The following is a 20,698-nucleotide window of genomic DNA, read 5'->3' as shown; positions in this document are numbered from 1 at the left end:
TGAGCCCAGGTCCAAAGCCAGGACCTGCCTTGCACCCCAAGTCTGGGACCCAAAATGCTGTGACCCCAGCCTAGCCCAGCCTCTCTGACCCTGGAGGAAAATGAGGCTTTTGCTGACCCATCAAAGGTAGCGGTGGGGGTGGGAGAAAGTAGGGCGTGAGTCCCCCCAAGTGCAGTCAAATTCCCACGCGGGGTCTCCTGGAAATGAAGAGCTGGGGAGCATCCCTGGGTCTTGCAGGCAGCATGGGAGCGTGTCATTCCATGCCGAAGCCCACGGGGAGTATGAATATGGCCTAAGTGCTCAGAGTGACCACACTTGGCCAACTCCGATGTGGCTCTGGCCTTTGGGCTTTCGTAGCCTGGAGACTCAATGGCTGGACACTGCTGGGCGCCTGGTTATCCCAGGTGGCAAGAGACAGCACTGAGGCATGTCACATCCAGTTTCCCTGATGAACGGCCTCGCTGTGTTGTGAGTCATTCTCTTCTAGCCAGCGGGGCTTCGGAAGGCACTTCTGTGTCCTCAGGCAGTTACAGAGATGGCTGGAGGGGCGGGTCTTCTCTTCGAGGGGCTTCCCAACCCACAACGCGGCGGCATTTGCCTGGACTCCCTCTAACTTGAGGCCAGGTCCGCCGCCGTGGGTGGGCTCTGCTCTGCTCTGCTCTTAAAGCGCTTCTGGGCCGGGGAGTGAATGCCCGCTCTGGACTCAGGCCCACCTGGGCTTGTTTCTCCGCGTCCCAGGCGTCTAGCGCGTGGCTGGGCGCTCCCTGGGGACTTGGGAAACGCTACTGATAAGAGGTGCAGGGGGCTGATTTAATTTTAAACTCAGGGCAAAGCCTTCACCGAAGTCGTCTGTAATACATAATTGGAGGCAGCTCAGTCAGAAACATGTCTACTGAATGCAGGTTGGTTTTCCGGGCCTGGTTCTGCCAACAACTCACAGATTTCTCCTCAAAATTAAACTGTTCCTGTGACCAGTCCACATTCTCCCGACGTACGGGGAGCGGGGTTCCTCATAAGCCCTCGGGAAAGCGGACTTGCAGGAAGACCAGGGACAGTACTGGCTAAAAGCAGGTGATGCGCGCACGACCGTTCCGAGCCGGTGCACGCGCTGCGGCTTCCTGCGCGCGCCCGCCGACAGCCGGTGCGGACGGGGGGCGCGTCCTCGGCGCTGACTCCTGCGGGCAGAGCCACGGGTGGAGAGAGCCGTCTCTTTGGTCGCCGTGGCAGCTCTTTGCTTCACCAGATCTCCAAATTTTGAAGGTGGCATTGATCACATCCGCCCAGGTCGGGGTCATCCCCCTGGGAGCCGACGCCCAGGGCGCACGGGCTGCGCTGGCCTTAGAGAGGTCTCGCCTGGGAAAGCTGCGCCATCAGACGCCCTCGCCAAACTGCCGCCTGGTCCTCTGGGCAGCACGCACGGACGGAGCTTGTTTTAGGGTAGCCATGCTGTAACTACGGTTCACTGTGACTGCGCTCACACATGCTCACACACGCTCACATCACACACGCAAAGTCAAGGTTTGGCGAATGTGCGCCCCACACCTTCCCCCAGGTGTGTTGGTTCCCTGGTTCCCCGTGAGGTCAGGTGAGCAGAGCAGACCCCAGGGTTCTCCTCACCGTTCGCATCCCGTCTCCGTGTTTCCCTTCTTCTGTGAGATATTACAGTTTAGAAAAACCCTCACTAGACCCTTGTCACGCGCCCCCGCGCATCTTCCCCGCAGCGCCTCGCTGAGCACCCCGCAGACGGAAGTCAGCGTCGGAGAGGCAGGAGCATTGATCAGCGTGCAGGCGGGGCTGCCGCTCGATATGCGCGCCATCGAGAGCCGGCAGAGCAAATAACGGCGCATAAAGTTGATGCCTGTCTTAATTAAATGCGCTGTGATAGGTGTTTGTGGGGCTTGTTTGTTTTTTTTTTTTTTTTCCTCGCAATGAGCAAAGCAGTTTAGCAAGGACCAGAGATCATTCATTTCAGAGTCCTAAGTTTGAACTTAATCAATATGTCCTTACAGCCGCAGGAGCAGGGACGGCCATTTTTTATCTGCGGGCACAGGACTGTAATTGCCTAAATAGCACTTGTTCAGGCATATTTCTGAACAGCTTATGCCTGGGAATATTTATTATTTTTGAGGTGTTAATGCTAATGTTGTCTTTTCAGTAACCCCTGCTGTTTAGGGAGATGGCCCTTCAGAGACTGTGGGCCTGGGAAACGGGGTGTTACCGCCAAGGAGGCCCTGTGGTGCCTGCTTCTGCTAAAGAAACGGTCCTCTGAGTCTGGTGGTCTTAGGTGACACCAGCCCCGGGGATTACTGCCTATGTCAGAAGACGCTTCCGCCTTTTCCCTCCGGCTTTCTAGAATTGCAAATTCCCCAGTTAACTTCACTAAAGAGGTGGCGCATTTTCCTTTCTGCCTTATTAACACTCAGTCTCTGAATCGAATGGCTAAATAGAAATTACGGCTTCAAACATATACCATTAAAGGTTTCACGTAGAGAAGCCTGTTTCTTTGGGAACTACAATCCTGGATAACACATTCCTTCTGAGGGAACTGTCGGGATTTGAGAATTGACTTTGTTCTTTTACAAATTTTAAACAAAATACTGTGATGCCTTATTAATAGTTGATAATGGTAACTGTATAATAACATTATTAGCAGACTCTCTCCCCTCCGCCGAGCGCGAACTTCCGGCTCCAGGGAGTGCGCGGAGTGCGCAGTTATCCGTGCACTCGTGCCCGTTTCAGACTGTTTTCCTAGTTCAGAGGTGGGCTTTGGAGTCCCCCGTCCTGGGTCCTCCCAGTGAGAAGCAGCAGCCAGGGCGCCGGGAGACGGGGCGCGCGTCGGGGTCTCCTAGGCGGGGAAGCGCGCACAGGGTCTGTGCCTCGCAGGTGCTCGCGTGGAGACAGGCTTCACGTCCCGGCTCAGGCGCCCTGAGGCGCCTGCTCCCGCTTCCCGGCCACACCTGCGCCGCCTCCTCCGAGTCCCTGCTGCGACTGCAGGAACCCCCCTCCCACGTCACCTTGGACTCGCTGTGACCGTCCTGCCGCGAGCACCGCTCCTGTGAACAACCGCGCCTGCGTGTCTGTGCGTTCAGCACAAGAGCTGCGCCTCCGTGTCTTCGGGCAGCAGGGTCCCGATACACGGCATTAGGGGTCCCCACAGCGAGCCTCAGAGAACAGGTGTGGCTAATCATTCCCATTTCTGCCCATTCGGGAAACGGAGTCAAACAACCCTCTAGACAGGGGAAGGACAGAGAATCGCCCGCGTCACACTCGCGTGCAGACCCCACTGCTGAAGAGGCCACGAGTGTCACCCTGTGGCGCCACGTGGGGTGATGACGACACCCTTGACTGGACCCGTCAGCAGTTTGGAGGGAACCTCCTAAGGGTTAGCGATGCCCCTCGCCGACACCCCCCCAGGAGCCCGGCAGTGGGGCTCGGTGCATCCAGGGCCCCTTCCGGTCTCCAGCCTCAGGGACGGGGCGGTGGGGTCTCTGCAGAGTCAGGGTGGCTTCTCTTGTGCTGACCTGCCGATTCTGCAGATTTTCTCGTCACTGGGAAGACGGACCTGGTGCCCAGACACCTGTCTTCTTACAAACCTCGGTTGTGAACAGAAGGGCACTCTTGGCCAGCGCTTCCTAGCGTGGACTGTTCACAGCCCCCTTCCTGACGCTGCTAGCTTCCAGCCGTGGCGCGTGGGAGAGCAGGAAGCGGAGCTTGAACGAGGAATTCGTGCGCAGTTTTAAGTATTTCCAGGACACCGAAATAAAACTTGCGTCTTAAAATCCTCCGTATAGTTCTGACACTCAGAGTCAGGGTAGAGTTTCAGTAATTTGCAATTTCTTCAAAAAAAAATTTTTTTTAAGTTGTAGTTGTTGTTCTTGCCGGCCACAAGGCATGAGGACAAATTAGATGGCCAGATGTGCTGGCGTGGGTCCAGGACAGCCGTGGCGGGGCGCGGGGCGCGGGGCACTGTAACAGCATCGCTTCTAATTATAGCTTCAAGGAACTTCCTCCCTCGGAGAGGTGGCTGCAGAAGCTTGTTCTTATCTGAGACAAAAGCACGGCTTCCAGGATCGAAAGCGCCGTCCCTGGCCCTGCCTGCTCCTGACCCAGCGCCTGCGTCCCGTTTTCACTGACCCCGTGTTCCACGGTTTAGTGTTCCTGAGGGTGGATTGATTTGCGCTCCGGCGGGCGGGTCTCCGTGGCAAACAAGACAAGGGAGCCTTCGCCCACCGTCTTCCCGCACGTACGCGGCGGGGCAGTCCTTCCGATTTCATTCTCCAGGGGGCTGTGCGTCGTTGCATTCCTGGCCACAGCCACGGGGGCTGGGCTCCGGGGGGCTCCCATTTCTCCACCCGATCGGCACCACGATTGGAGTTGTGTCCCTCTGTGGCGTTCTGCTGACAAGCGTTTTATCTGTCTCTGAAGTGCCTGCTCCTGTCCTTTGCCCGTGGGAATTCATACTTTTCCTCATTGGTCTGAAGGCGCCTCCTCTACAGATGAGATGAGATGAGATTGGGCTGGATTGGCTCTTCTTTTCACCTTAGTCACACATCTGTTCTTTCACGGAAGTAGCCATATTCTGGGTTTTGTTCTTTGTGGTTTCTCTCAGAATCCTGCCTCTAAAGTCACGCAATTCTCTCTCCTCTAGCTTTTTCCCAAATAGGATAAAACGGTGCTTTTCCTCCTTAGGCCTTTCACACTTCTGAGGACAGGACGAGGCAGAGTCTAGCTGTTGCTCCCCTTTGTCTCGTTTCCCTACGGGCAGCATAGCTTGTCTTCCCGGTCTTGGTCATGCGGGGTTTTCTCACGCTCTGTGCGCGTGCGGATCGCTGTCTGGACTTCTGATTTTGTTCCACTGGTCTACTTGATCATCCCAGTGTTCACTGCACATTGTAGGCGTTCTTTTAATAAGTCTCGATAGCTGGCTGAGCAGTCCCTCGACCTTTTGTTTCAAAATGACCTTCCTTACACTTACCCTTGGCCTTTCCGTATACATTTCAGAATTGGTTTGCTGCAGCTCCACAGAGAGCCTGGTTGGGAAGCTGAATCGAATTGCATACAATTAGAGATCAGGCATCCTGACATCCTGCAATTCTCCCACTACCCATACGAGCACAGGCGTGCGTGCGCACACACACACACATGCACACAGACACACGCCAATCACTTGTGGCCTCAGTGTTGCCTCTTTGACGGTGCCTGCTTGACTCCCCTGGGACACGTTTATAGCATGGTTGGGATTACTTGTCTGGAGTCTGTACCCCAAAGCTGAGCACATAGTAGGTGTTCAAGTAGGTGCCTGGATGGATGATGGACGATGGATGGATGACAGGTGGATGGATGGATCCATGAACAGATGAATGACTGGAACCTTCAATGATTAGACGTTATACCAAGCAGCTGGCAGGAGCATGCTCTGCGCACTGTTTTATGCCATCCCAGGTCACTCACTCCACTCCCCGGAAAGGCACACGAAAGGAAACCAAGACCAAATGGAAAACTAAGACCCTAACACCCATTCCCTCACCCTCGGCAGCCACTCCTGGCAGGAAGTAGGAAAGGATGCCACGCATACGAGGAGTTGATAGGTAACCCAGGTCACCCGTCCCTGGTAACAATCCTGGACACGGAAACATATCATTTATATTTAATGCCTCTGTGTTCATAGCAGGAGAACCCTGCGTGATTATCGGCACCACTTAAAAATATGGCTCCATGTTAAATAATTAATACACGTGATGGGGCCAAGCTTTCAGACGATGCTCCAAGCTTCGGTAATTAATGGACTGATTACAAGATGCTTGTAAAACGGCTTAAACACTAAAAGAACAGCCTAGGTGTAATTGTTTTAGAGTTAACCCTGCGTGTATGAATGTGGTTAAATGCCCAGTGAAGGAGGTGGAGGGAGGGAGGGAGGGGAAGGGGAGAGACAGAGAGACAGAGCGAGGAGACACCAGTCGAGGTCTGTTATTGATTGTAAGGACAGAATGCAGGCGTCTCTGATGCCCGAGACATTTTTCTCAGCCTGTCTCTGATCAACTATGAGCATCAGCCATGAGTCACGGGGCTCCAGGCACCTTTCTGGGAAGCCCAACCCACTGGAGAGAAGTCCTCTTGGCCTGGTCGCCTGCCCTGACCCCGTCACTCAAATACCTTACTGCCACCGACACGTCCCGCGCGAGCCCCCGGTCCGCATCGCAGGCCCCTGCGCGGTCACAGTGAACGGCGGCTTGTTTTCCCCACCGTTCGCTGTTCTCGGGAGTCGCCCACGTGCTGCGCTTTCTTGACATCTGTGCCGTTTTGGGCTCTCAGAAGAGGAGGGGAAAGGGAAACGGTGCCCCTAATGGCAAGCCACCGAGCTGCAAGGACCCCACTGTCCCCCACGGGGCGATCCCAGAGATGTCTTTTGAGGGACGGCGGTGGGCCCTGAGTGAGCAGGAGACGTCCGTCTGTTCTAAGGTTCTGCTGTGATTTACTGCAGAGCGCCACAGATGCGCCGGTTTCTGCCCCCAGTGAAACACTGCTTTGCTTTGCTATGGATGTAGCAACCCTAATAGTTACAAGCAGCTGCAGGAAAATCAATAGCGAGCTTTCGTTACTGGGAGCACCAGGTCCAGAGCCCCAGCTGCAGGCGCACGGCTTGCTACATCCCCGCCCACGAGGCACGCTTCCCGAGACGGGTTTCTCCAGCCTAAAGGAAACACTGCAGAACCCCACCAGCCAACTATGGGGCATTTCAAATGCACAGCTTTATTCGAAATGGAAGAAGAGAGCCCGGGCGGGGGTGGGGAGGTGCCACGCACAGGCGGGGACAGGAGCGCAGCCTCGCCCAGGACATACAGACGCGAGGCCCGTGCATTCTGTTTTTCGACTGTCTCCATGGGCCTCAGTGCCAGGCTCATCTTCCCCGGGCGACACGCTCAACGCCCGCCAGCGAGGACTCTGGGAAACAGACGGATGGAGTCCACTTGCTGAAGTCTGACCCCTAGCACTCGGCACCCAGAGGTGCACAGGCACAAAGTTTAATTCTCCTTCAGCACACCCCGTGAAAAAAGAGAGAGATGGGTTTCAAAGGAACAAATACCTGTCTTTGCCTTGGGGAGCACATTAGCTGCCAATTAGTGCATGTAAACCAAGAACACTGGGGTAGAAAACCGAGTGTTCCTTGCTGTCTCAAGCACTGAAGCATCCGTTTGTCCACGGGATGAGGAGATCTCCGAAGGAGACCCCGCTGCGTCCTGACCCCGAGCCCCGTGCAGCTGGAAGTCCCGTTGAATCCCCAATCTCGGGACATGCGCACAGTGAAAGGCGTTCACACACGGACACACACATGCACACTCGCACGCACGCACACGCACACCCCTTTCTGACTGGAACTCTGCATATGCCCCTCTCAGATCCAGCCCCAGTGATACAAACTGCCTTTAGAGATGATACAGTCAGCAAGAAGGTAGAAACGGGACCCTTGCTAATCGCCTGCATTCATACGAGAGCCTTAAAGAACAGCAGAACAAACAAACCACCGATAGACCACCACGAACCGGGCACGCACCAGCCCTCCCAGACCAGACCCCGTCTCCAGACGCTGATGGGTCCAAGCCAGTGGGTGGATCTGCTCGGAGAGGGGAGGATTTTTTTCAATGATGAAAATTTCAAATGTTCCATCTTTTTAAATATTTTCCCTGACGCCTGCAAACAGAAATGTAAAGGGGAATTTTAAACTTCCCCTGGACGTTCGTTCGGATGACAAAAGGAGCTGTCCCTCAGCTCCAGCCACTACGTGAGGTTCACGACATTCCAGAACGCTCACGCCAGGAGGGTTGCGGAGAGGTTACCCGGGCACGCGGGCACAGTGAAAGCCACAGGCTATTCGTGTTTCTACTCGCCAAGAACCCAAACCATGATCCACGCGGTCCAGTCATGCATTGTGATCTTACTTTCATTTATTTCTTTTGCGATTTCTTTTGCTTGTTCACATATGCAGCATTTTTTTTTTTAACCTGTTTCACTGCGGTTTTTCTAACAGTAGCTGGAGGTCTGAGGATAATGGGATAGTGCCTGGATGGTTTTCAACCAGGCGGGATCACGGAACCTCCCTCCACGTCACGCTCAAGCTCTTTTTCATACGTCTGTCCTCTGGCAGCAAAGGACACCCTTCCCATGTACTTCACCTTCCTGGTGAAATAGAAAGCTTCCTGTGACGTGCTGACCCCTGACACGGAACTTGCCGGGGCTCCCTTCCCGGCTGCCCTGGAGAACCCCCGTTCCAAGAGCTCCACACGTCACGGCGTCTCCGCAACAAGCGACAAGCTCCGTCCCGTAGGACAGCCTGGAGCAGATGTTCAGCACTGGTGGGGAGCATTCCAGGCCGGCCTCGCTCAGCCCTGTAGGGTCGGATTAATGGGGAACCCCAGCACGCCCGCAAACTTGCCATCCACACACCTGGCTCCAGAGAGGCCGCCGCTGAGAGGGGGCCTTTTGCGCAGGAACTGAGAATCAGCGAGACCAAGATGATCACAGCAGAGCGAAGAATCAGGAGAGAGAGACAGAGGGAGGGCGTAGAAAACCCAACAGGGTCACGTCATTCCCTGATCACCAGATTTGAGTTTTCTTCCTCGTTAAGGAAAAGTGCAGGAAGTCCATATGCCGGGGGCCGGGGGGATGTTCTGAAATGGCACCAGCGTCAGCATCAGTCGGGGATCCGGCTGGCTTAGCGCGTGATTTATGCCGATTATTTCACAACCGTAGCTGGATATTTATATGTTTCCCAAGTGTGCTCCTCACTGTCCCTGCGTCACTGCAGCGCGTCCGCAGGGTCCCCTCTGCCCTGGCCGCCCCCAGCCCCCAGTGTATGTCCAGTTCCCGTGTGAGGCGCAGTCCTGAGGCCGCGTGTGTGCATGCGTGCGTGCGTACGTGTGTGTGCGCAGGTAATGAGTCCTGGTGTGTGTGTAAGTCCACAGATTTAAAATCGCCTGTTTGTTTTCATTTCTCCCAGCTGTGGAAATGCACAGGCCAGTGACTTGTCGGACTGAACATTTTCCAAGACTCGTACCTTAGTGCTAGCTGGGTGTGAAGAGTCATGGTAACCACCATGCTTACGCCCTTCCGGCCAGAGCTCAGAGCTGAGCGCCACGTTGTATGAAGCAGATATGATCCGATATAAGGTATTTCGGTATCACTGGGATCACTGTGTTAGCAAAATCCATAGGCGCGTGCAAAAAAAGTTTTTTTTTTTTAATTAAAGGAGAGCTTCCTTTGCAAAATCTTTTGAGCTCTCTGAAACTAAACTTTCTTGTTATTTTCTCTGTTGCATGGTTTAAAAAATACAAAACAAATTAGTAGTATGGATTTTCTGTCTTTCGCATAGAAATACATATCCCTGAGCAACAGGATGAATTATTAATTTCAGTGATGCAAAAAATTGATAAGTATTTGGCTTTAATGATCTTCTTGGGTAATTGGTTTGCTTTCTCCTTCTTTCCTCCAAAGACGTCTCTTCTTCTTACAGCCCAGACAGTCCAGAAGACGTACAGGTCAGCTGAATGATTTTTTTCCCCTTTATTTCAACCCCTGATCTCAGGGAGCCAAATTTTAATAAGCTGAGGGAAATGACGTAAAAGTAGCAAGTGTGTCTAGCTCTTCGAGAGCCGTTGTACTCTGACCCTGCAAACTCAACAGGTGCACAGCCGGCACCAACGTCCGAGAATTTCACTGGCTGTGACGCTACATTTCAGTCCAAGCAGAAACAGAACATGCAACGTACTGTGAGTGTCATGAATTCAGAACAAGCCTGCGTGGCAGCGAAGAGCTGAGTTTGAGTGGAGAAATGTGATTTGGGTGACCTCCCCCCAGTGCTTTCTCTGATGTCCTGGAGTTGGCACACTGAGGTCCCATCAAAGGAGGTTGGGAGCATCGGATGTGACATTCAAGTACCTCCTCTTCCTCCCGATTCTCTCATTGATTCATTGCATGTCTCTGTCAGAAAAGATAAGGCTAGACCTGCCAGAAGTCTGGGGAGAAGTCAGATTAATAGAGGAAAGAGCTTTGATACAAGTTCAAAGAACTAAGCAAATATTTTATCCTCAAATATTAATAGAGACAATAAGCGTACGTTTCATAAAACACCTCATGAAAGGTCTTCAGTGTTTAAAATTAGATTTTCCAATAGCTGACACATTAACATTCCTCCTAATTCCCTGGATTTCTGCTTCTACGGCTGGTTTTAGATGGAATTTGTGCCTCATGAGTTAGCTGCTCAGAGTTTGAGACAGACAGTCATTCTTCGGACTTCCTGCCAAGAACGAGGTGCAGACACACTGTGTGTTGGCACAGAGAGCACCATGTGGGTGCTCGTTCCTGGGTTCTAGTTTCCTTGCTACGCAGGAGGCGAAATGTCCTGCCCCGGGATGCATCCGTGTGTTGACTTGACTGTCATGTGCTTCGTTCTGTTGAAACGATCTGTTCTGATACGATCTGTCCTGATTCTTTCTAACGACAAGCATCTCATGCCCGTGTCCTGGTTGCAGCCATGTGTTGAGACGAGTGAGGTGAGACCCGAGACCAGGGCACCAGCAGCTCCTTCACATCTCACGGTGTGTCTGCAGCAGGGTCTGCAGCCGCGTCCTTGCAGAAATGTCCCCCAGGGTCACGTCACCCAGGCAACCAGGGTCAGGAGCTCCGTGGGGACGACTCCTGAGTGCTTCTGGCTCCAGGTGGCCCTACCAGGCCGTGGCCTTGGTGCCCAGAGACTAAGGCCAACAAAAGATTCTACGGGGTTTCCCACCCAGCCCGCCACGGCGTTGGGGTGTACAGAATGCAGGGACTGAGAACGCCTTCTTCATCAGCCCCAGTGGAGAAGACGTGTGACGTGTGCTCTGTCTGCACTGAAACTGCCCCTCAGCTTCTCCCCCGTGGACTCTGCTCCCCGCTCATCCCTGGCCCTCGTCTGCCCACGCCCAGATCCCTCACCACCTCTAAGACCTACGGGAGCGAAGACACGGGAGCCTGTGGTCCGTGGGGGCAGAGCCGAGAGGAGGCTGCTCCTGGCAACGCACCTGCCCCGTGGCTGCCGGGTCTTTCAAATGCTGAATTATGGAGCAGTATTGATTGAATGGGCGCAAATGCCTAGAAGCTGTAGACTAACCATAATGTGGAGGCCCCGTTTCCAGTCAACTCTTCGAATACAGTACCTTGTCTGCTAAATGCACGTTTCTATTCTCACACGTTCCTCTCCTGTTCTCCTGAAAAGCATCCCTTAGAAAGTCAGCCAGACAGTCGGGGACACTGCTGAGTATCTCACGGAGCGCCGGGCTCTGAGCCACCCACACACGAAGTCATACTTTAATTGGCTAAGCTAATATTTGATCCAGGTTCATAAAAGTTTGAAATCAGATAATTAAATGCAAATACAGTCTTCGGCCCAAAGACAATAAGAATGCCTTTAAGCTAATATTTTTAACAAGAACTGCTCCGCAGCCTCTCTTGTAAATTTTATCACACCTGAGGCGGTTTTCCCCTCCCGATTAGCTGGAACGCTGCGTGTGTCCCGAGGCAAAGCAGACCGCCAGCCCGGGCTACACTCAACAGCCGGGACTGAAATGTGGCTTAATATATCCCCACTTGGATCTGCCTGCTTAATTCCTTTTCATATGATAGCATTGGTTTATTCATAGTCCTCACTTGCCACCTGAACAAACTGAATAAGAAAACTTTGCAGAAACCACCAAAGTTTCTGAATGGAAATCAATGCAAACACGTGACTCAAAACCGGCGTTAGGGTGTGACCCCGAGAGCTGAGGGACAGGCTTCGCTCTGAGGAATGGCTGCTTTGGAGGAAGGGCACAGGGGGTCTTCATAATAAGATAAGGACTGTGACCCCCAAGGCCCATGGCCGGGGCAGCTGCCGTTCTGCGTCTCAGGGGCCCGTGAATGCTGCCAGTTTTATCAGACATCGCCTTTGCCCTTAGCGTGAAGTCTGTTTGACGACCCGCTCTACTGAAACTTGGGGGGAACCAGGAAGTTGCCTCACCCGGTGCCCCTTTACATTCTAGTTTCTAGCTCAGAATACTCCATCGAGTCCCAGCCAGAGACCGTATTTCTGCCTCCAATTCTACATGTGGTTTTTCTAATGTGGTTTCTCTATCATCAGGCATGTGGAGACTGATAAAACGTACATGCTTCAATCCATGACCTGCAAACCCCTTCCGCATAGCCTGCCTTCCTCATTTCTATCCCCAAGAAGGTGGAAAGTGGGAATGTTCCACACTGGCCACGCAGACGCTCACACAGCGCAGCGCCCAACAGACTCATGTCACCGGGTCAGAGCATCAGGCAAACCAAGATTCCTCCTTCTCCTGGGCCTTCCCCTCACTGTCTTCAATGTGGAACCAAAGTAGGCTTCTCTAGAGATAGACCGTAGGCGCGGCGCCCTGTTGGGTTTGACACGTGCTGGATCTCACAGGGGGAGCGACCTTGGCCCAGCGAGGTGTGGGTTATGCTCTTGCGGAACTCACCTGCGTGGTCTTTATAGTCACGGGAGCTTAATTCGGATTAGCAAATTGAACAGCAGGCATTGGGGGTCTTCCGTTGGTGGCTCTATACTCGCACCGGGTGCAAAGTTAAAATTAGAAGACAGGCTCCCTGCCTTCCAGGAGAACCCAGTCTAGTGGGGGAGGTGGGGCACAGACCCAGAAAAGCTGGACAAGGAAGATGGGCTTGAAAACATTTGGAAGCTCTTCCAGAAACAAGCAAGGGGAATGTATGAAATTATAGTCTTTCGTTCAGCAAGTGTGAACGGGGTTTCCGCTTTGTCCTGATGGGCGGAAAGCACTCTAACATGGAACACTACTTTTTCTTATGTCTGTGCACATAAATAACACATGCTCTCTGCCCACATGTTTACACCCGGCTCCTGCCCAGAGTTCTAGTTTCTTGGTAACTTGCATATGTGGGCACCCAATTGTATGTTCTAGTTGCCAAAACAGCTCTCGGGTGGGCAAGCACACGCACGCATTTTTATAAAGGACTGGGTGGTGCTGAGTTTAAAAGCCTGAGTTTCACATTTTCCTGGACGTGGCCAGTCTTAGATGTCCTCTCTAATGAGTGAATGAAAAGAACTAGCATATTCATCCCCAAACATGCTAACAAAATTAGCTGTATACATTATTTCACTCTAGCCCTTTAACATGGTTTTTAAAATGAATTTCTTGCAGAAAATGCATCCCCCCTCCCTCTTCCCGGTTTATCACAGCAAACGGTCTCTTGAGGACAAATTGTGCTGACCGACGGACTGTCCTCCCTCTGAAACCGCAAGGAGGAGAGGTCCTCATGTTCATCTCTGTGAGAGGGCCAGGGGGGATTTTTTATCCCCCACTCAGGTGAAAAATTAACAGAGAATCATCTTCTCTGCAGAAGACAGCCCACTCCATGGGGGCCGCCCAGACCCCCGGCCCCTTGCTGAGCAAAAAGCTGGAAAGCGCCCATCGGAGGGGTCACGGGCCGTGCCACCTGGCTCGTACCAGGACGGCACACACCAGCATCTTCCTCTTCAGACAGCCCAGACGCTGCGCGGGATGGCAGAGCCAGGGCTGTAATATATTCCAGAAGACCTAAGGGTTTACTTTCCAATAAGGATGGAAAACATCTGAGCACCCCTCTGCGAGCTGATCATAACGCGGCCTCACATAAAAAGTTGGTAATTAGTCCCTGAGTGAGTAAGGAGGACGGATAAGAGATGGATACTTAGAGGAGCGAAAGGAAACGCTCGGCCAGTCATCAAAATTTAAAGGCTATCGAGAAAGGGCTGGAGAAAACGCTTCTGTCTGTTTAAATAACCGTTCTCAACCCAGAATGCGGAATGATAGGGTTCATTACCTTGGGTTTTTAATTGTATTAAAATGAAGCTTACATCAATTTCAAAGGGTCACATGGCCTGCCAAACGCAGGAGACTTTGCAGTCCAGCCTAAGATGCCTCAGAAGAAGGGGGCTGGGGAGGAATTTGGGTTTCAGGACCACCCCTGGTCCTCCAGCTGGTGCTTCTTCTAGACTCCACAGGGGGTGCCTGCTACTTAAAATGGGAACCAGACAGCAGATCCCCAAAGCCTCCAGGTCTGAGACCTCCAGCACCTGCAGCAATTCATCCAGATTTCGTTCTCCGTGTCTGAAGGCCAGTTCGCTTCTGCACTTCGGTGCGACTGTCCCCTGCTGCTGGGTTTGCAGGAGGGACGTCCTCAAGGACACAGCCGCAACTCCCAGGGTGTCCCGTGTGCCAGTTCTCACGGAGGGGTGTCAAGGCGCAGGAAAACTTAATTCCGCAGGTATCGTGGGGCACACTCACATTTCTGAAAACTCCGGGTCTCCGGAGAGCAGGTATCATCTGTGTTGCTCTAGGTCAGGGAGGGCTGTAATCTATCAATCAGTTTTTGAAAGCTGGCTTCGAATTAGAAAAAGGAAATGGGCTTGTAAAATGGTTAACGAACAGGTCTTTTCGCGCCTGCATCCCCGTGGGTGCGTGTCCCCGGGATACAAAGCAGGCATTAGTTTTCTCCATGGGGGGCGGGGCAGGGGTTGCCTTGACGGAGACACAGTTAGTCCCCACCCCACGCTGGACAGGGAGACACGTGGCTGAGAGTACTCCAGAGCAGAGCGGCGGCCCAGACCACGGGGTCAGGAAGCGAGTAATTCCATCCAAATCTTTCTCTTCCTCCTTTGAAGCTCATGGCTTCACTATCGGGATTTTGCCACCAAATTACACATTACCTGAGTGGACACAGAAACAGAGTGGGCATTCGGTCAGTCAGTACCTTTGGGGCGATGAGCAGCATCACTCCTGTGACACTCTATGATACATTCACAGAAAGGGCTGAGTGGATAATTCATTCACTCTGATGAACTTTAGAGAAAATTTGCATAGATGGCCAAGTATGGGAAATCTATCCATTTTCCTTTGGAAGGAAACTGCCAATATTTTTAAACTTTTGGAAGCCAGGTGCCAGAGAATGCTGATCTGAAGACTGAATTGTTCTCTGCAACAGCAGACTACGCTAAGCCAGAACTTGCCCTCTTCCGGTTAAGTTTATTAGTACGTTTCTGTCTTTCTTAACCAAGTGGCATCATTTATGACGGGAGGTAGAACCTAGTTTCTCAAAAATGCATTTGCCAGAAAAAGAAAGTTCTAGACACAACGTCCTAAAAAGACAATTATTTGTGTATCTTATATTTTGCCCTGTGCAAATTTCCCCGTCCTCCCTCCAAATCTCTGTGACTCTCGTTACCTTTGCAAAATGGCCTCTCAGGTGTAAACACAGAAGTCATCGCGGACAGAGTTTATCAGCAGATACAAGGCAACCTTGTTGTCAGAGAATCCCGAGACTGCCCAGTAGACGTGCGCCGGTGCACAGGCTACATTTCACCGCGGACGTGCCTAAAACATTGGCTGGGAGTTACTATGGTAACTGGGAACTGAGTTTGTTACTCTTAGCCTTTGAGTCACAGTATGACGTGGTTTTCTTCAGACTCGTTCTTATGTTTGTCCAATGACAAATACAGCCGGGGTGGGGGCGGCTGCCTCGGTTTACTTCCTTAGCATGATGTGTGTGTCTGTATAGTTTCTCAGAGGCTTCTGTAAACGCATCGTATAAAAGCTGCAGGGTTAACCTCCAGAAACTTCCAAAGAGAAAGTCCACTGGGTCCACTTCCCCTCAGTCGTTCTCTGTGTGTGTATTTGCCTGTCCGTTTTCCTTTTTCTTGACTCTCTCCTTGTCATTCCATGATTGTAAGGACCTCAAGGGCAGGCTGATGAGCAGGCTAGTGTCCATCATCCCTGTCCGACAGGAGTGATCCAAGGGCGCAAAGAGAAGCAGGGTGTCACCGTCGGGTGAAAGGGCTCCGGCCATCCCGGCTGGCGTTCTGCCTAAGGGACAGGGTGTTCGTTTGATAAAGATCATTAGCCACGGAGACCTGTGTCGGAGCAGCCCTCCCCCGCCCCGCCCGGGCTCCCCGCGCGCACTGGAGCGCACCAGATGGCCCATTAGCATAGGCTCGGCGGGTCCGAGGCTTTCGGACTCATTTAGAAAATGTCAAACAGAAACAAGAACCCTGTCACTTTTTATTAGAATTAACCACATCAGACCCTGCACCCAGACTTCACCCTGGGTCAGCAAAATTAATACGAAATGACACGGACCCAGCACCAGCCTGGGTTAAGACGGCTTTTTCTCCGGGGACTCATTGGCTGGCACCCGCACAATCCCTCTTCCTTCGGAATCCTCGCCCTCGCCCTCGCCTTCTGCAAGGTCTGCAGGAAGCTGACCTTGCTCACAGCCCACTGGTGTCTCGCTGATGGAGGCAGACGTGCACGCAACGAGACCCTCTCCCCCCAGCCCTTTGCTGATCGCTTGCGCAGGAATCCGGGGCACGGGGCTTGCTGGCTCCTCTGTCGGGGGCGGGGGGGGTTGCCTCTGTGCCTTGAACCCGCGGCTGCAGGACCCAGACGTGAAACACCACTGAAACTGTGTGCTTTTCTTTTTCTTTTCCTTCCTCTTTCCATCCAGATGTCAAAAACCTCGAGAACTTCCAGCTGGTGGAGGGGGTGCAGGAGCAGGTGAACGCGGCCCTGCTGGACTACACCGTGTGCCACTACCCGCAGCAGGCGGAGAAGTTCGGGCAGCTGCTGCTCCGGCTGCCGGAGCTGCGCGCCATCAGCATGCAGGCGGAGGAGTACCTCTACTACAAGCACCTGAACGGGGACGTGCCCTACAACAACCTCCTCATAGAGATGCTGCACGCCAAGCGGGCCTGAGTCCCGCCCCGGCCCGGCTTTCCCACAGAGGCTGGCGGGGGTGGGGGCGGGGGGGGACAGGGCGAGAGGGAGCGCAACACTCTGAACCGCTCCAAGCCACACTGATTAAAGACTGGGTTTAAAGGGGTTGAATTTAAGCAGGCATAATAATCAAATACTTCATAGCAAATAAATGATGTATCAGGGTATTTGTACTGGAAACTGTGAATCGGATGCTTCATGTCCCCAAAGGAGTCCGCGTGAGACCCTGTCCCGCGGGGGAAGGAACACGCAGACGGACGCCGGCACCAGGTCAGAGGAGAAACGGACCCAGCCGTTCTTGCATCGTTCCGCCGGTCCCCACTATGAAGACATGGAGGCACCGATCGGTGTCACTCGTGACGCTTCTACAGCGGGGGTCGGAGCTGACAGCATCCCTCCTTGATGGAGCAAACCTGAAACATTCTCAAGAATCCATCGGCTGCCCCTGGAGTAGCCCTCCCCTTCCCTTCAAGGACCCGGCACCTTGTGTCCTGCCATCGATCGATAATCGATAGATCGATCGCAGAGTCCACACCAAGGACTCAGCCACACCCTCCGCAAGATCCGCCAAGTCTCAAAAACCCTGCTTTTCAGTGTCTGTGTCTGAGACCCACGGGCAGCTAATAAGAACAGTCTGTTCACATGTGAGCTTGCCGTGGAAATATGTTCTGGTTTGTTTTATCATGTGTGCATCACGTTTAAAAAAAAAAGCAGGCAGTATCCCTCTCCTGACCTTCTACAAACAGCATTCCTGAGCGTTAAGGGAAAGGACTACAGAGTTAAACAGGGACCACAGCGGAAGCAAGCGAGACCTTCTGTCTGCTACTGTTACTGACGTGGCTTTGGCGTGGTGGGATTTCACTTAAGATTTTCTGGCCAAAAGGCTTGTTAGGATTCATCTGTCTTTATAAGCATCAGAGTTTGTAGTTCATTTAAAAATAAAACACGCGACGTATTTTGCTGGGGTGTCTCATGGTCACTGTGGTAAGAAGTTGAAAAGAAACGGAAGCGCATGGGAAGCCGTGCGAACAGGAAAGACGGGCTGAGCTGATGAATGGATCGGCTCGATCGAACATCCCCTAACACAGAAAGAAAACTGTGGTTTTCCACGGGGCTGGAAAGCGTGTGATCTAGCTCCTCCAAGGAAGAGAAATGAAGAGAGTAATGCTGACCTTTCTAAACAATAGACCAAAGTCTGTAGAACAAATCCCGGAGGGCAGAGAACTGCCAACTGAGCCCTCTGACCGTCGCGCCCGGTGTTACTAACACGCAATGCCACAGGTATGGGATTCTTGCCTTATTTCACGATTCTAAAAGGTAGCTGTGCACATGCGAATCAGCATTTAAAATAAAGTATTAATACTTTTAAAGTCAAATAAAATAGAGTGTTTACATTCTTTAGGTCCTGTCGGGGCTTGGGGGGGGACCGTGATATAGGACAAAGTAGATCAAGCAGTAGTTCCCCTAATGTTATTTTTTCTGATTGGTAATTATTTTTAACAGTACTTAATTACTGTCTGTCGTGAGACACTAAAATCAAAAACAGGAATCACATTTAGACTTTAATTTTTTTGAGATTATCAGCGGCACAATCACTTGTAGAAACTAAAAGAATAAAATAAAAGTATCTCCTAGCCCCTTAATTTTTTCATAAATGTTTCTGGCTTTTGAATAGTTTATTTATATTGTATATCATAGTTTCAACTGTAGACTATTACGATGCTAATTTATTGTTCCTTGGTTTCACCTCTGTATAAGATGTAGCCAAGACTGAAGAAACCAAATATATGTGTTTACTGTAGCATGTCTTCAAGTTAGTGGGACGCCGTTCAGGGACAGAGAAGGGTCTTAATGAATTAAAATCACTCACTTGATTAAATGTCTGTAAATCTTCCTAATTATTTCTATAGTTTATTTAATGCCTATTGTAAATTATGTGACTTGTAGCTTCCTGTTTTCGAGGGACTTTCATGAGGGCGCCGTCCCCGATGTCCCTTTCCAAGCATTGTGCGTTGTATACCAAAGATGTTAGTTACCGCTTCTGTGTGTGCAAAGAGGGTCCTTGTGTTATTTTTATTAACCAGCTCTCACACTCATCCACGTGAAGGGTACCCACTTGCTAAGCGGAGCGTCCACAGCCCCCCGTGCAGAGTCTCGGGCCCCCCACTCACGGGACAGCAGAAGGAGCAGAGCGGAGCCGTGTCCAGGGCAGTGAGCAGGATGTGGCTGCATCGCTCTGTCCAGCTCAGACCCAAGCTGGGCAGAAGACGCGTGCAGAGCGGTGGCATCGACAGTCAGTGCGGTGACTCCATCATGTACGTGGGCCACTGAGGAGATTGAGGGCGGGGCTTATTTGGAGGGTCTTAAACATGGCCAAAAAAACCACCATATTTCCTGAGTTTAAATACACAGTACTCTGCAATGCCTCTGAAACCTAGAAAATGTCAGCGATGAGCATGCTGTTGACCTAGTGAATTACACCGTGGGCCCCACAGGGTCCCGTGCGTGCTGCTGGAGGCCCCCCCGGCGCGGCAGGTAGCGTGTCTCCCATGTGCACCGTGGGCCGCCTCCCGGATGCACGTCAGGGCGTGTCGGGGAGAGCAGGCTCCCGCAGGCAGGGTCTGGGCTCCGCCGGGCTGGTGCCAGCAGGTCTGTGTCTGTAAACACGACCTGGAGAGTCCGGACATCTGTCCCGAGACCTTCGCAGCGACCGTGGCCCTGAACCTGCACTGTGTTGAGAGTGTGAAGTCGGTTACGTGCTGACGTTTCCTTGCTGTACCAGTGAAATGCCATTGTCCTGTCCGTTCTTGCCAGGAGTTTCTCAACAAAATGTTTGGTTTTTTTTTTTTTTTTCAGTATTTCAATAAATATTGATATGCCCAGCCTGACCGCTCTTCGGTGTCTTTATGCGCTCATTCCCGTGGGGGCTGAAGCTCGTGAGTGAGAGGACGCTTGAGTGGGAACAGTGTCACAGGACTTCCACACACGCAGACCCAGTTCCTCTCCGGGTAGTTCCTGGAGCAATCCCACGCCCTGCGTTGGATACGGGGAGCATTCAGCTCGACGTGGGCATCCTACGTCCACACGCAAAACGAAACCACTTTGGTCACCCACTGTATACCTGACGGGCAGACGCTCCCCGCCGTGGCTAGTTTTGGGTGGAGCCCACTGCGCTCTGTAACCCTCCCGAGTGCTTCCTTGGTCTGATTTGGCCCCGGAAGGGCCCTGTGAGCTGTCCCTGTCTACCTTAAAGCTCCCAACTCCCAGCAAACCCCAGTGGGCGGCGGCAGGGATTTGAACGCAGGCCGCGTGGACCCAGGGTCTTCGCTCCTAAACACACCCCACCGCCTCCAAGCCAGGGTCTCCCTTAGGATTTGCTTCCAAAAGAAAAGAACAGAAAACCAGACATCGGGTCACCCCTGACCAGACAATTAACAACTTAGAAGCAGAAGCCTTCGCGCTTTGTTGAGGTTAAGCCTGTAAAGTAGCGCATGTATGTTCTGGAAACTGGCCCCTTCCGGCACCATTTAGGCTTTGGAGATGGTTGCAGCAGAAAGCACCTGCAAAAGCCCGTTCTGGACACGACTAACCACCTCTGACAAAATGGCACAAGAGCCGCGAAACCCTTCACAGTGCTTATGGACCCCGGTGGCCCAGCCCTCCCTGTCGCTCCCCTCCCCCGCGCGCACCCCCGCCCCTGCCCAGGCAAGCAGGGGTCATTCCCCACCTTCCCCCAAATGCGGAGAGATACCGAGGGATCAGATTCAAACACTGCACTGCACTTGGAGAGCAGAGGCTTCTTTTTTATTTTTTAATTTATTGTTTTAGCGAGAGGGGAAGGGAGGGAGAAAGAAAGGGAGAGAAACACCCATGGGTGG

At 52.5% G+C, this 20,698-nt stretch overlaps 1 protein-coding gene across 3 annotated transcripts in view; it reads left to right on the top strand.

The window, feature by feature from the left end:
- The window catches only part of NR5A2 (nuclear receptor subfamily 5 group A member 2), a 75,075-nt gene extending 58,237 nt beyond the window's left edge, over positions 1-16,838 (top strand). For all 3 annotated transcript variants that reach the window (XM_090263327.1, XM_090263326.1, XM_090263329.1), the window contains exon 7: positions 16,552-16,838. In XM_090263327.1, the coding sequence (XP_090119453.1) occupies positions 16,552-16,799 (248 nt within the window). In that variant the 3' untranslated portion in view covers positions 16,800-16,838. The remainder of the gene's footprint in view (positions 1-16,551) is intronic.
- Positions 16,839-20,698: the final 3,860 nt, after the last annotated feature.

The sequence above is a fragment of the Furipterus horrens genome, unplaced genomic scaffold, assembly GCF_987537825.1.
Source record: "Furipterus horrens unplaced genomic scaffold, mFurHor1.1.pri manual_scaffold_15, whole genome shotgun sequence".
Classification (NCBI taxonomy): Eukaryota; Metazoa; Chordata; class Mammalia; order Chiroptera; family Furipteridae; genus Furipterus; species Furipterus horrens.
This window is presented reverse-complemented; position numbering and strand designations above follow the sequence as displayed.